Raw genomic sequence first — 14,117 nt, 5'->3', positions numbered from 1 at the left:
ATATATTATATTACGGAAAAGAAACACACAGTAAAATAACTGGGCTTTCCCATGGTCACATAATTTAACTAAACGATTTAAAAAAATACTTTTATCTATAAGATATTTTCTTTCAGAAATATTTAAATTAAATGAAAATAAAACTGCCAAACATGGACAGTCAGACTGGACTCAAATTTAAACGATTGTCAAATTTTGTATATACTACTTGTTATGTCCGTCCGTCCGTCTGTTATTTCTGCATTTGCGTAAACATTTTATCATGTATTTAAAAAAAACAAATGAAAACGCTTCCTTTTGATTTTGACAATTGTTTTGTGTGTGATTACAGAGTTAATGGAATTTAACTGTTTCATTGAAGGAAATATTCTACGGATGGAACACTCACTCCAGTAAGAATGGATTGATTTTCCTAAAAAAATGAATTATTGTTTTGATTTTCTTTATTCCGTAATAAATAAGACAATTTTCATATATTGCACATAATAGACACCAACTCCAGTAAGCCAGTATTGATTTCCTTAAGACTTCATAATATTGTTAAATGAAAAAAATGGACGCTCCCTTTCGACGTGTTTAGTATTCATTTTTCTCTCTTCTAGATTAGCTTGACTTTAGTTTTCATATCGAATTAAATAGAAACGTAAGAAGCAATATTCAAAATGTAAAATGTTTCACATGAGAAAAAACATGGTTTAATTTGAAAAATAAAGCATAAATATATGACAAAAGCAAGAAAAAAACAACAATCAAATGAAAGACTTCTAAATATATAACAGAAAGGAACAGGCATATAGATACTACAACGTTGTAAAATACTGTGTGAGTACTCAAACAACCCAAAACCCTTGACTGTGATGTGACAGAACAGTAAAATAACCTTTAAGTATAAGCTTTACAAAGGACCAATGAGATAACACCGATCTTTACCTGTAGTTTGTTGCATAGGGCGATGGTTTTTTATATGAATATGGTTTGAATAGATAAAAGTACTTGTTGCATACGTGTACGTTTAAAAATGTTGATTACCGTCGAGTTTTGTTTAAAAATCAGAACAAAATAAGGAGACGACCAAACTGCCGTTGACACACGAGCGGATAATGAAATGAGTCACGAACTCTTGAAAGTTGAGTACGGGGTATATATCTCCCAATTGATACGATATTCCCGTGCTTGCATTTCCTATCATGATTTTCTTGATAGAGGGTTGCTGCTCACAAGGAAGCTATTAAACCAAGAGTTCCAAATGGTGAAGTTGAAATCATCCCTTTGTAAATTTTACGGACGCCATCACGAGTTGGTTGACCGTTATGGAATAACTGTTTCACAAATGATATCGGATATGTTCCTTACGTCGTAACTACAATCCCCTTCCCTTTCAAGAATGTGTCCTACCGAATTAGACTATTTACCGGATTTGTTAACACATAAGCAACATGTGGAGCAGGATCTGCTTACCCTTCCGGAGCACCTGAGATCACCCCTAGTGTTTGGTGGGGTTCGTGTTGTTTATTCTTTAGTTTTCTATGTTGTGTCATGTGTACTATTGTTTGTCTGTTTGTCTTTTTCATTTTTAACCATGCAGTTGTCAGTTTGTTTTCGATTTATGAGTTTGACAGTCCCTTTGGTATCTTTCGTCCCTCTTTTTTTAGTAGTAGCTGTGACATGTATATTAACTATTTGATACTCGGCGACCTTTGATTCAGTTGGGATTCAGTTGAATTTATTATTTTATTCATAAGAAGGTCCTTGAAGTGTTTGTGACTACCACTATTGTTGGTTGCGTTATCGTCCAGTACGAGCACAAAAAATTGCAAACTTAAATTTAGTTTATAATCCGACAGATAAGCACATTATTTCATCTTCTATCTATTTCTTAATAATTTTTAAAAAGTGATATGCGAATGTCAACAACCTTTAGACATTTATCTGGATAGATGTTTATGACAGAAGTCTTTAGATTACAAACATTTTAACAACAGGATGAAAAAACAAGTTAAATACCCTAACGACCACCGCTTCCAATTTATTTTCGACGGTAAAAGATAGTTTGGTCCTATTTCATTGTAATTATGCTTGACTATTTATTTTTCTGCTGAATCTGTTTATATTTGAGAAAGTCACTGAATCTAACGGGTATTCCGATGCTACTGACCCAACAGAAAATTGAATGACCATCAGTTGTTAATATTTTCCTCTAAACGATAGAGGATAAGTTGGACCTTCAGTACAAATTTAACAGAACTAAATTTACCAATAGATTTACAAAATCTAACAATTATGAATAACGTTTTTGGAGTCGGTATCTAAGACCTAAAAATTGAACGAAAAAGTAATTGTTTAATATGTGGTGCCTTCATGTAAAAGAAACAATGATCAACTGTTGGCAATTAGTCATAATGTGAGTTCGAATGTACACATTGAATGGATTTCAATTAGCATTCGTATTTTCCACAATGAGGTTTAGTTAATTAATTATTGACATGTCTTCAAATTCAACAATTGCTTAATGTGTGTTCAATTATATATATAATATAGATATAGGAAGATGTGGTATGAGTGCCAATGAGACAACTCTCCATCCAAATAACAATTTATAAAAGTAAACCATTATAGGTCAATGTACGGCCTTCAACACGGAGCCTTGGCTCACACCGAACAACAAGCTATAAAGAGCCCCCAAATTACTAGTTTAAAACCATTCAAAGAGGAAAACCAACGGTCTAATCTATATAAAAAACGGGAAACGAGAAACACGTATAAATTACATAAACAAACGACAACTACTGTACATCAGATATATGTCTGGTAAAAGGTGACAAATGTTTCAGTATAATAACGCATCCATTCAAATCATCTGCAAATTTAAATTCCATATACCTCCGGATCTATCCATGGACTTACTTAGAACTTTCGTTTATCACTCCTGTAAGAAACGTAACGATAATTGTATACAAAAAAAAGAGAATTATTGTGAACATTTAAAATTTAAAACTAATTAGTTATCAAAGGTACCAGTATTATAATTTAGTACGCCAGACGCGCGTTTCGTCTACATAAGACTCATCAGTGACGCTCATATCAAAATAGTTATAAAGCCAAACAAGTACAAAGTTGAAGAGCATTGAAGATAAACGCAGTCAATGTTTTGCTATCATGTAAGTTTATTATCATAAAATTCGACTATATTTTTGAGTGTAAGTCAATTTCGAGGAGTATAAATTTCATCACATTTTGCCAGACATTGTTTCTTTTTTTTTTCACAGAGATGGCCTCGATCATCATAAAAGAGACAATGATTGTCGAAATGTACATCTGATGCAGAACAATTGGTACCGATTATGTTATTGTAGTTACATTCGTTTGTATATATTAACTTTTTTTTTATTTTTCTGATATCTTATCGCTTGCCAATATAATAAAAAATTGAAACATGTATTTTCCAACTTAAAACAGTTGATCGTGTGTATTATATTTGGTCAAGTGTACAAAAACAGTGAAAAGTTACAGAAAAGGCATAACCAACCAATTGTCAAATAAAACAGACTTGGAAAAAAGTCCATTTCCAGAAGAGTAAATTTCATCGCTTAGTGCTGGCCGTTGTTTCTTAATAATTTCGTTTGTATTAATGATAGTTTTATTCATCTTTTTCCGATAACTAATCGCTTGCAAATTTTCTTAAAATATAAAACATCTTTTCAAACTGAAATCAGATGTTTTTCGTAAGTCCAGTGTACAAAAAGAATGAAAAGATACAAAACGACCATATCAACCCGTATGGAAAATAAAACAGATCTGGCTAAAAAGAGATGACCAAAAAAGGTAAATGATAAGCAGACAAATAACAATAGCAAAACACAGAAAAGGAAAAAAGGAAAATAGTTTCTCGTGCTTGATATGTATTCTCCTCTGAAGTTTCTATCAACGATGAATGTTTCACTTCAAACATTTTGTATACTGCTATTAAAACAGAAGCCCGTATTGGTGACCAGAACATGTATAAACTAAACCAGACACTTCATTTCTGAGAACCTGGAATATATGCACTCAACCTCAAAATGCAATGCATTTATATATTTTTGTACTACTAGTATTCAAAATAATAGATTCAATATGTGTTCTGCCATGATCACCAGTAGTTCATCTTTCATTTGATACCTTAACTACTAACACATATTTTACGTAGTTTTGTATTTACACCTGGAACTGTTTTTAAATATTTTCTTCTTTCTATTATGGTGTTTAGATCGGGCCCCATTTGGTGGTGTTTTATATAACAACGTCTATCCGTATCATTGTGCAAGGAATTCTACTCATACCAAAGATAGTGACTAATACAGTGAGATGATAGAATTTATGTTTTTGCTGTATCAAAGTCCTTGCTGTGACTATATTATGAAGAACAGTAGAACTAGCTCTCTTTCTTTGTTTTTTTTTTGTGTTTTTATTTCTCGGTACATTTTGTAGATACTAATTTTGTGTTCCGATGGATACGTCATATTTTTATTTTTTCTATTAAATTTTGATCAACAAAATCAATCAGATTGAACTGATACATATTTTGTCTTACACTGGCTGTTCTAAGCTACATATAATGTATATCAGTTGTAATATATTTGAAAATATGATGTGTTGTCAACGGTGTAATATTACCTGTTGTATACAATACATACTGCTAAACCAATCGGAATAAACAGCAAAAGGAATAGCAAGTCTACAAATAAAAGAATATAAATTACAAAGGATCAAATAAATTATTTCTTATTTCCTAAAATAATTCTTATTTGTGTAAATATATACGGCTATAAGAGTCTTTAGATGAACACATGGAACGTTAACAGTAAAGATATACAGTCCGCCAAAAGTTAAGCACCACCTATTTTTATTGCATCGACATGTTTTCTAATTTTAAAAATCAATTATTCTTCGAAAAAAAGAAAAAGTTAATGTAGCAATTTTGCTAACATATACCATAAACAAACCAAAAATATAATTTTGGTCACTTATGAAGGTTGTATGCATTTAGGTTTTACGTTCATAGAAATAGTGTAAATTAGTGTAAATTTTCAACTTGGCTATCATGTGTAAAATCATACAAGTGTTCGGTAAACAGGAAGTTGTCGAGTGATGAATCTGAAAACGCATCACACGGTATAACAAATCAGAAACGGAATTTAAGTTTCACCGTGATTTTATTTTTTTAAAACAATTAATCACCCAATATCATTAAATTTTATAGAGTTAATCATTGGTATGTTCGCCAAATTCAATGTCAATATTTGAGTCAATAGCATGTGTAACAACATTTCTTTTGGTACAGTTCCATAACACGACGTCTGCGACTCGTTACAAGCATTCAAAACTTGAGGTGAGGAAATCTACGCCACTCATCAATAATTACCACTTTTAAATCGACAAAATTTAGTGAAGGTTGGTCTCTGCGATTGAGATTTCTGCCAATGTCGTGACCATTTGCAACTGGGGGATTATCAAAATGAAGGACTACATTTTGTTTAGGCACTAAATCTCTGTATGTCTGTCCATTTATGTGATCCTGCAGGATATGCATACCCGGCTTACAACGGTATAAGAAGCATTCCCGTACTGTAACACCACCAGGACCGAATGAAATCATTGGGCAAATGTTGTTTTGGTCATAGGCCGTATTCTTTCCCCGCGAAATTCGTATTATGGCGTCTACTGGTCGAAACATGAACCGACTCACATCTGAGCAATGAGTGTTTTGTCAGCTTCTCATGTTCGAGCATAGATAGTCATTCTCTAATTGAAACCTGCCTGTACAGTGCCTGCCTGTTAGGCCATGTCTTTTGATAATACGACTTGCTCTTCGGATGCCTCTATGAAGTCGATGGACCAATTTTCGCACATTAACATGACCACCTGGAGAAACAGTGTATTTTTAAACGCATAGATGCTCTTTATTAAAAAGTTGCTTGACTGCTTTAACTGGTCACTATGACTTAAGTACATCACATAAAAGAGCAAAAGACATAAAATTTTATACATTTACTGTTTGCAAAAGTATAAATTATTCTAAATGATAAGGATGGTCTGGTAACTAACAGAAAGCCCTGGCCGTTTTTGGCACAACTTTTTTGATCTTTTGGTCCTCGATGCTGTTCGACTTTGTGCTTGTTTCGGCTTTCAAACTTTTGTATCTGGGCATCACTAGTAGATCTTGTGTGGATAAAATGCACTTCTGGCGTATTAAATTTTTTAACTTGTTGCCTTTTGTTGGCTGTTGTTCGTATGTTTCTTTGTCAATTGTATTATCCAATTTATTTATATTGTAGTCCTGTGGTGTTGAGTTGTCATCTTAATGTTATATTTCACATGGCTATAAAAGGGGAGGTTTGGCATGCCACAAAACCAGGTTCAACCCGCCATTTTTTTCTTTAAAAATGTCCTGTACCAAGTCAGGAATATGGCCATTGTTATATTATAGTTCGTTTCTGTATGTGTTATATTTTAACGTTGCATCGTTTGTTTTCTCTTATTTTTTAGTGTAAATTTACATTGCGATAAGACATGTCACGGTACTTGTCTATCCCAAATTCATGCATTTGGTTTTGATGTTATATTTGTTATTCTCGTGGGATTTTGTCTGTTGTTTGGTCCGTTTCTGTGTGTGTTACATTGCAGTGTTGTGTCGTTGTTCTCTTATATTTAATGCGTTTCCCTCAGTTTTATTTTGTTACCCCGATTTTGTTTTTTGTCCATGGATTTATGAGTTTGAACAGTGGTATACTACTGTTGCCTTTATATAGTTTTAATGATAGAACAGAGATAATAAGAGATCAACATCATAGTATCATAAGGAAAAAAACAACATGAAGATATGTACAAGTTGACTTGATTATAATATCCCAAAAGGTGTAGGCAAACAAATATTTAGTAAATTAAGATTTGGTGCACTGAACCATTCCCATTTGATTTATTGCTGATATATGAAAAACCACCTCGACTACTAAACGTCTTATGAATTATTCAAATAAATAACAGAGGAAGCGGTTAAAACTAACAAAAAAATACCCTATCATATATTATTAAAACAAAACGAAGTGAGGAAATTAAAAAAAAATCTCAATAAATGCTTGCAGTTTTTTCAAGAAGTCTGTTAAAAGAAACAATAAATAGCTACAATCATGAAAACTAGTTGATGTTGGTGGCTGTACTTTTCATTAATGCATTATAAACTGGCTGTTTATGTATATTTGAGGCGAGATGTAAGCACTACTACATAATATCTATACCTTTAATACAACCAAGTCTGATGAGGCATACGGCAGTTGTTATATAGTACTAGTAGTTCGTTCCAATGTATGTTTCATTGTCGTTTGTTTTTTGTTGCTCTTAAGTAATCTGTTGTATCGTTGTTTTTCTCTCATAGTTTTTAACCCGGATTGGTTTTCTCTCAATCGAGTATAAGTTTTGAACAGCGTTTTACTACTGTTGCCTTAATTTTTGCATATTATTTGAAACCAAAAGTACTTACTTCTTACAATTTAATGGACGAATATTTCCATATAGAACAAAATCAGAAGTATTACACATACTGGTTTTTATAATTTGGGCCATTTGATTATATCATATTGAAGACAAAATTACTATTCTATAGCCTTAAACAATACAAAAAAAGCGAGAAGCAATTATTATTAGACAAACACATAACTAGTTTAAACAGAATTGAAGATTACTAAGATAAAGAAAAAGATGTTTCAAGAAATATTTCTGTGCTTTTAAAATTGTAATACTGTCAAATTCCCGCAAACACACACCATCAAGATGTAACAGCCTAACTACAGATAGATTTTTAAATGAATAAGGTTGATGCAGAAGTCTGACACTTAATGATTGATAAGACTTTTAAAAATGATTCAATTTAGTTATTTCCGAAGTGACATTGAAATTTTTATCAACTTTGTGTCGGTTCTTTACCATGTCAGTGGATACTAGTCAGTTCTTGTGTTTTTTTGTGTTATCTTTTCTATTGATATTTAACATATAATTGTTTTAAATTTTTCTACATTTATCTAAGTGGTAGGCAACTGATCGACAGTAAAATTCGATGGGATGCGGTCTTTATTTTGTGCATATACCTGTTTCAAATCTTGGCTGTCTCATGCATGTTATGTCATTATATCGTTTTTACGCACCGATGCTATTCCATTCTTTGTTTCAATACACAAGAAAGGGATAGTTTACCTCGATTTGACTTAAAATCAACAAACGGTTTGGCCCAACTTACATAGAAGATTACTATTGTCGGTAACAGGATTGTGATCGTCACTTGTTGGAGTTACAGATTCCACTGACGCTATCGTCGTTTCTATAACTGAACTTTTGGTAATGAACAATGATGATGTAGCCACAATGCCTACTGAATTTGACAGAAACAAAGAAGATGCTTGTAACTGAGATGTACTGATGGAAGATACTTCAGTTGCAGTGGGAATTAAAGTTGGTGTTGGACATTGGTTCAAGTCGGCAACACATTGGTCATTATAACATCTCTGTAAGCCTTCGGGACAGTGGTTAGGATCATGATAAGTACCTGAAATTTTCTTTCACAACGTTTAAAAGACACAACTGCATTATTTTCTTTTCTATATTCAGTTGCAATTTAACGAGTCAAATGTGTACGTAAAAATGAATCAACATATGTGCTTGGTCTTTAGTTTTCTATGTTGTGTCTTGTGAAATATTATTTGTGTGTTTGTCTTTTTCATTTTTAGCCATGGCGTTGTTAGTTAATTTTCGTTTTATGAGTTTACTGTCCCTCTGGTATCTTTCGTCACTCTTTTACTGTACATTGCACGTAAGTAAAAATTCACAAACACCGAAATCTACTTGTTTGGTTCATAAAATGTCAAATTGACTTTGAAACCAATATAGTCCCCAGAAAATAACCAACTAGCTATAAAACGGGCATTCGATTGCTCTAAAAATTACAAAAAGCACAAACAGGATGTATTTACACAAATCTCAAGAAGTTAGCAACAATACTGACTCAAAAACATATATATGTATAACATGAAATAATGTCTTTAAATGGATCGATTATCGGTGTTGTATATGATGGATATATTTAAATTATATACAGATAACCATATTTTCTTTTTTCAACAAAATGGAAAATATACACTTATTGATATACTGAAGCAATCCAAATGATACGTTTAGCAAGCTATAAGACCAGGTTTAATCCACCATTTTCTGCATAAGAAACATGTCTATACCAAGTCAGGAATATAACAGTTGTTTGCCATTTGTTAGATTTGTGTACGCTTCTAATTTTGCTATTTGATAAAGGACTTTCCGTATTGAATTTAGTTTAGTATTTTTGTGATTTTTACTTTTTATATCATTTGATGAGTTTTGATTCTTTTGTTTGATATTTATTTTGTAGGGAATGTTACTATAACTAAATTAGTGAAGCATAACTTTTCAAATAAAACATCTGCTTACATTCACTTTACTTACAGTTTACTTCATCAGAACGATCTGTACAATCGAAGTTATCGTCGCATCGTTGCTCACGTGGTATGCATTGTCCATCTACACATTCAAACTGATTCGTAGTACATGATTCTATTTTCTGTTTGGGACAAAAGACAAAAGATGACAAAGGCGATGTGAACATATACAAATGGCTAATAACTGAACTGTATAATAGTGTGTGCACACTTATGATATATATAAAAAGTGTTGGTAATACGTTAATAGGACCGAAATGATAACAAAAGATATATTTTAAGTTTTAAATCTTCCGTTGGCAAAAGAGGATGAATAAATAAATATATCAGGGTGCACCTTATCTTTTTCTTATAATTCCGGTCGATACTAAAAATCCAAAACTAAATGATTACAAACACATCTATCCTGGTATGACATTATCTCTAGCACTATAGTACTATTATATAACAGTGAACGAAACAAATATACAAGCAAAGCAATAATACACAGAATGTCGTTGAGTTACCAAAATGACGATAGCAGTTCAGACAAATGATCGAAACGTTTTGGTTTTCCATATAACTATGAATTGATGTTATCCGAATAAGAGTGTTTAAATCATCACTGTGATGACGTCTTCCTGATCAATTTGTCTGTTTTAAGTTAAAAACTGAAAGACAACTCCTTGACTTGGAAACTTCATGAATAACGTATACAATTACCGGATTTGTTATCTCGTAAGCGACACGACGGGTGCCACATGTGGAGATGGATCTGCTTACCCTTCCGGAGCACCTGATATCACACTAGTTTTTGGTGGGGTTCTTGTTGCTTATTCTTTAGTTTTCTATGTTGTGTCATGTGTACTATTGTTTGTTTGTTTTTCTTTTTCTTCTATAACCATGGTGTTTCTTTTCGATTTATGAGTTTGACTGTCCCTCTGGTATCTTTCGTCCCTCTTTTATACTAGAATATACCCTGTGTCTAAATTTTTGATCTTGTAACAAAAAGAAAACAGTCATTTAATATAACTTGGGGGTTTGAAAAGCACGAGAGTAAAAGAGGGACGAAAGATACCAGAGGGACAGTCACACTCAAACAATAGTACACATGACACAACATAGAAAAGTAAAAGTAAGATTCGAGTGTACAATGATCTCGTCTCCCGTAGTTAAGGCTAACCATTATATATTTACTAGTAACTATCACAAGTATATTGTTCCGTTGTGTGTTGTTTTCATGTTGAAAGTTATACTTTTTGTCTGCCCCTTCTGTTGATCTGTCGAGTCAAACATCTTTGAAAATCGTTTTAAAGTTTATTCTTTTTGTGTACTACTGTCCAATGTTGGTAGAAAACGAGTGATTAAAAACATCTTCAACATCAAGAATCTGCAATTTATTAGATTGTCTTTGGTTTCAACTATCATTTTAGTTATTGTTTATAATTGTGGTATAATATATATCTTTTTCTTTATATTAAGTCACGTTAAAAACACGATTTATTCTGTTAAGAATTTGTTCATTATTAAAGACCGACGATGAACTATAGCTGTTTACATTACATTCGATGAGTGATATGTGGATTTAGATTTGCAGTTGTCTCTTCGGCAAACATATACCATTGTATATTCTATAGATATAAACAAATACTTAATACAATTACACAATGTAAATGATCAAGTCTATTTTCTTCATTAATTCTAAAACCCTATTTTAACGCAGAAAACATATGAAGATATACATTTCTTTTTTATCATAAATCAAGATATCATACATTTTGAACAAGACCCTTTTTTTTGCGTTACTGCTCCGATTAGATTCAGGAGAATTTGGATACAATATATTAACAAAACGATGTTCTATTTAATTTGAATGACGAACCTTCATTGAGGTAAGGTTTGTGGAAACATTTTTTTTATTATTTCTTTGTACAACGAGTATGGCAATGTTGTAAAGTATATGTAAACAGAGAGTGACAACATATGTATTGCTTAAACTCATCAACTTTATTAAAAAGAAATGGAAAAAAGATTTATTTCAATGGGTGATTTTATTGCTAAACGAGGAGTTTCATATCAGATGTTAAACTCTAATTAGTGTCGTTAAATTTTTAAAGTGTATTCAACAGTAGCAATTGGTAAAAACAAATGTATGTAAAGTCAAACACGGAGATACATTTTTATAATTATTATTCAAATTCATTTCAAATGTGGTATGAATGCCAATTAGACAACTATCAACACAAAGTTCAAATAAATTGGATGTTATAAATTAGAGGTAGCCGTAAGGCGGTCAACAATGAGAAAACCTCATAAACTTTATAGTCGGCTACGATGTCTGAAAGTCTATTAGGTTTTCGTGACTTTCAAATTCTCCCAATCGGTATTTTCACTTTTGTCAACAGTAAATAAACAGAAATTACATTTTATGGCGACGAGTTTATGTCTAGAATTTTTATTGGTCCCCTCTTGGTTGATATAAAATTGTTGTTCTTCTTCATCTTCTAGTTGTAAAATCAAACAAATCATGGAGTTGAAATAGATTTCACGCCGACTACCTTCAAGATCTTGCACTCTAGCTTTATGACGTATTGTTGACTATTACATAACGTAAAAATTCCAATGGACTGAAGACATCAACCGTTGCACTCAAGGGTAGTGTTTTGAATAGGCCGGATAGTCCGTATTGCAGTAAAAAAGTTTAAAAAAAATTAAAGTATTTTACCAAGATAAACAATGACAACCAGTGTTTGAATTACAGACATGTATATTTCCATATGAATAGTGTGAAAAAGGATGTTTTGAGAAACTCGAATTTGTATCTTACTTGGTCTTATACTTCAAAGACTTACATATATATGAAAGGTGCCAACGAATATAATGGAAATTATGGCAATCGTCTTCATTACTGTTTTGTACTACACAATTCCTGATTAAATACACCTACAATGAAAACCATCTCCTGTATTTAGCTTACGAGTAGATTTACAAAATTGATCCGAAATCGTTTAAAAGTCTAAAAAATATAATGACATATAATACTGAGGTCGTTTGTTAGACGATTTCTGTAACGTTTTTGTTCGTTTGTTGAATACATGTACTTGATTTGCGTCGTTTTTCATTTGACTATAGTCGAAAGAGTTGTAGTGTTGTTCACGATTTATTCAATATCTTTAACTGTTATATACTGAGGTAAAAGTGGTCAAACATGTGTTTAATTACTATGTAGCAATAATGCTTTACAATGTCTTAGGTTTAAATCCAATTTTCTTTTCTTGAAGTAGAATGTTTGTTTACACTTTTAGAATTGTAAGGAACGTAATGATGCATTGTTATACAAGTGTTCAACACAACTGGAGACAGTACCGGATGTTCTTCACTTTATCATCGAATACTTTATTGATACTCTTTTTAACCCGTGCGTAAATTCGACGAAATTAAATGAAAAGTTATCCTAGAAATATGGTGTTGTATTTGGATGTTATCTGTTGTGCTGTAGTTCTGTTTTCCGTTTTTATGTTAATTGAATATTCCATTTTCTATAACAGGATAATTTGGTCCTCAAGAATGATTACAGTTACACGATATTGTCTGCGTTTTTAAAACTGTTTGGTTTTTTTCTTCCTCCTACCTTGATATCTATCGCTTTACACGATTAACCTGACGTTTGTATATGCCGTGAACATTTGCCAATAGATAAACGTTAATTGAATCAATATCCAACTTTCCAAAAATGGAGATAAGACAAAAAATCTCTTTTTAAATACCTAACGGGCATTTCCCATAAACAAAAAATCTGTTTAAAATAGTCTCTTCTGGAAATAAAAGATAATAGCACAGGTGTTTAAATTATGCTTCCTTTTGTTTTCATAATAACCGAATGTGTTTCAGATAATCTATTTCACTCTTTATAAATAATATCAAATTCTTTTCTATGACTCAGTAACTAGACATGAGTGCTTAAGGTCGTTGCTTCGATTGATCTCAACTGATCCAACCTCAGACTGACTATTTGTATTTTCTTCTCATTGAGGAGTTAAAGCAAAGCCTTGCTGGTGAATGATTGTTTCGTTTGTTATAACTAAGTTGGTATGTCTTCCTTTTTTATCGGTTTGGTTTACTTTCATCTTATAGAATATTACCCTATGAACAAGAACTTGGAAAACCCGTCTTAACGTGTGGGTTAAATAATGAGCAGCATGCATATGTTTATCGCATTTACATTTTCTTGTTCATGTAATATTTGCCACTAGACGTTCAAAACACAATTTATCAATTTATATTCTATATATTTTGTTCATTGGACGCAACCAGTATAATGTAGGCGTAAAACCCAAAGATAATCATAGTAAAAAAATCCCATCACCATTCACTAAGTTTATGTTTAAAAAGCCAAAATCACCAATGTTTTGATTTCCAACTGAGACACTATTCTCAAAGAAATATAAAAATGTATAAAAATACACGAATAAAGCCTGCAACTGACTTTAGCAAATTATTTTTAATATGTAAATGTAAATACTCACAGTTTTGGGTGGATTTTCTCAAACTGAAACTTGTCAAGAATATACTCGCAAATCGGTGTTCGAAAGAAAATATATCTTATTCTAAATTAAAAACAACGCAACATTCTAACACAGG

The 14,117-nt window shown here is 32.0% G+C and overlaps 1 protein-coding gene across 1 annotated transcript; it reads right to left on the bottom strand.

The window, feature by feature from the left end:
• Window positions 1-1,819: 1,819 nt before the first annotated feature.
• On the bottom strand, window positions 1,820-14,117 carry LOC143075062 (uncharacterized). The gene is made up of 6 exons (XM_076250324.1): window positions 14,003-14,117; window positions 12,329-12,419; window positions 9,505-9,619; window positions 8,270-8,575; window positions 4,654-4,714; window positions 1,820-2,926 (listed from the first exon to the last, which is right to left on the bottom strand). Exons 2-6 carry the CDS (start codon window positions 12,380-12,382, stop codon window positions 2,905-2,907), a joined length of 558 nt encoding a protein of 185 aa, XP_076106439.1. The 5' UTR covers window positions 12,383-12,419; window positions 14,003-14,117; the 3' UTR covers window positions 1,820-2,904.

The sequence above is a fragment of the Mytilus galloprovincialis genome, chromosome 5 (genome assembly GCF_965363235.1).
Source record: "Mytilus galloprovincialis chromosome 5, xbMytGall1.hap1.1, whole genome shotgun sequence".
NCBI lineage: Eukaryota > Metazoa > Mollusca > Bivalvia > Mytilida > Mytilidae > Mytilus > Mytilus galloprovincialis.
Note: the sequence above shows the minus strand (reverse complement) of the source record. Positions and strands in the feature narration are given on the sequence as shown.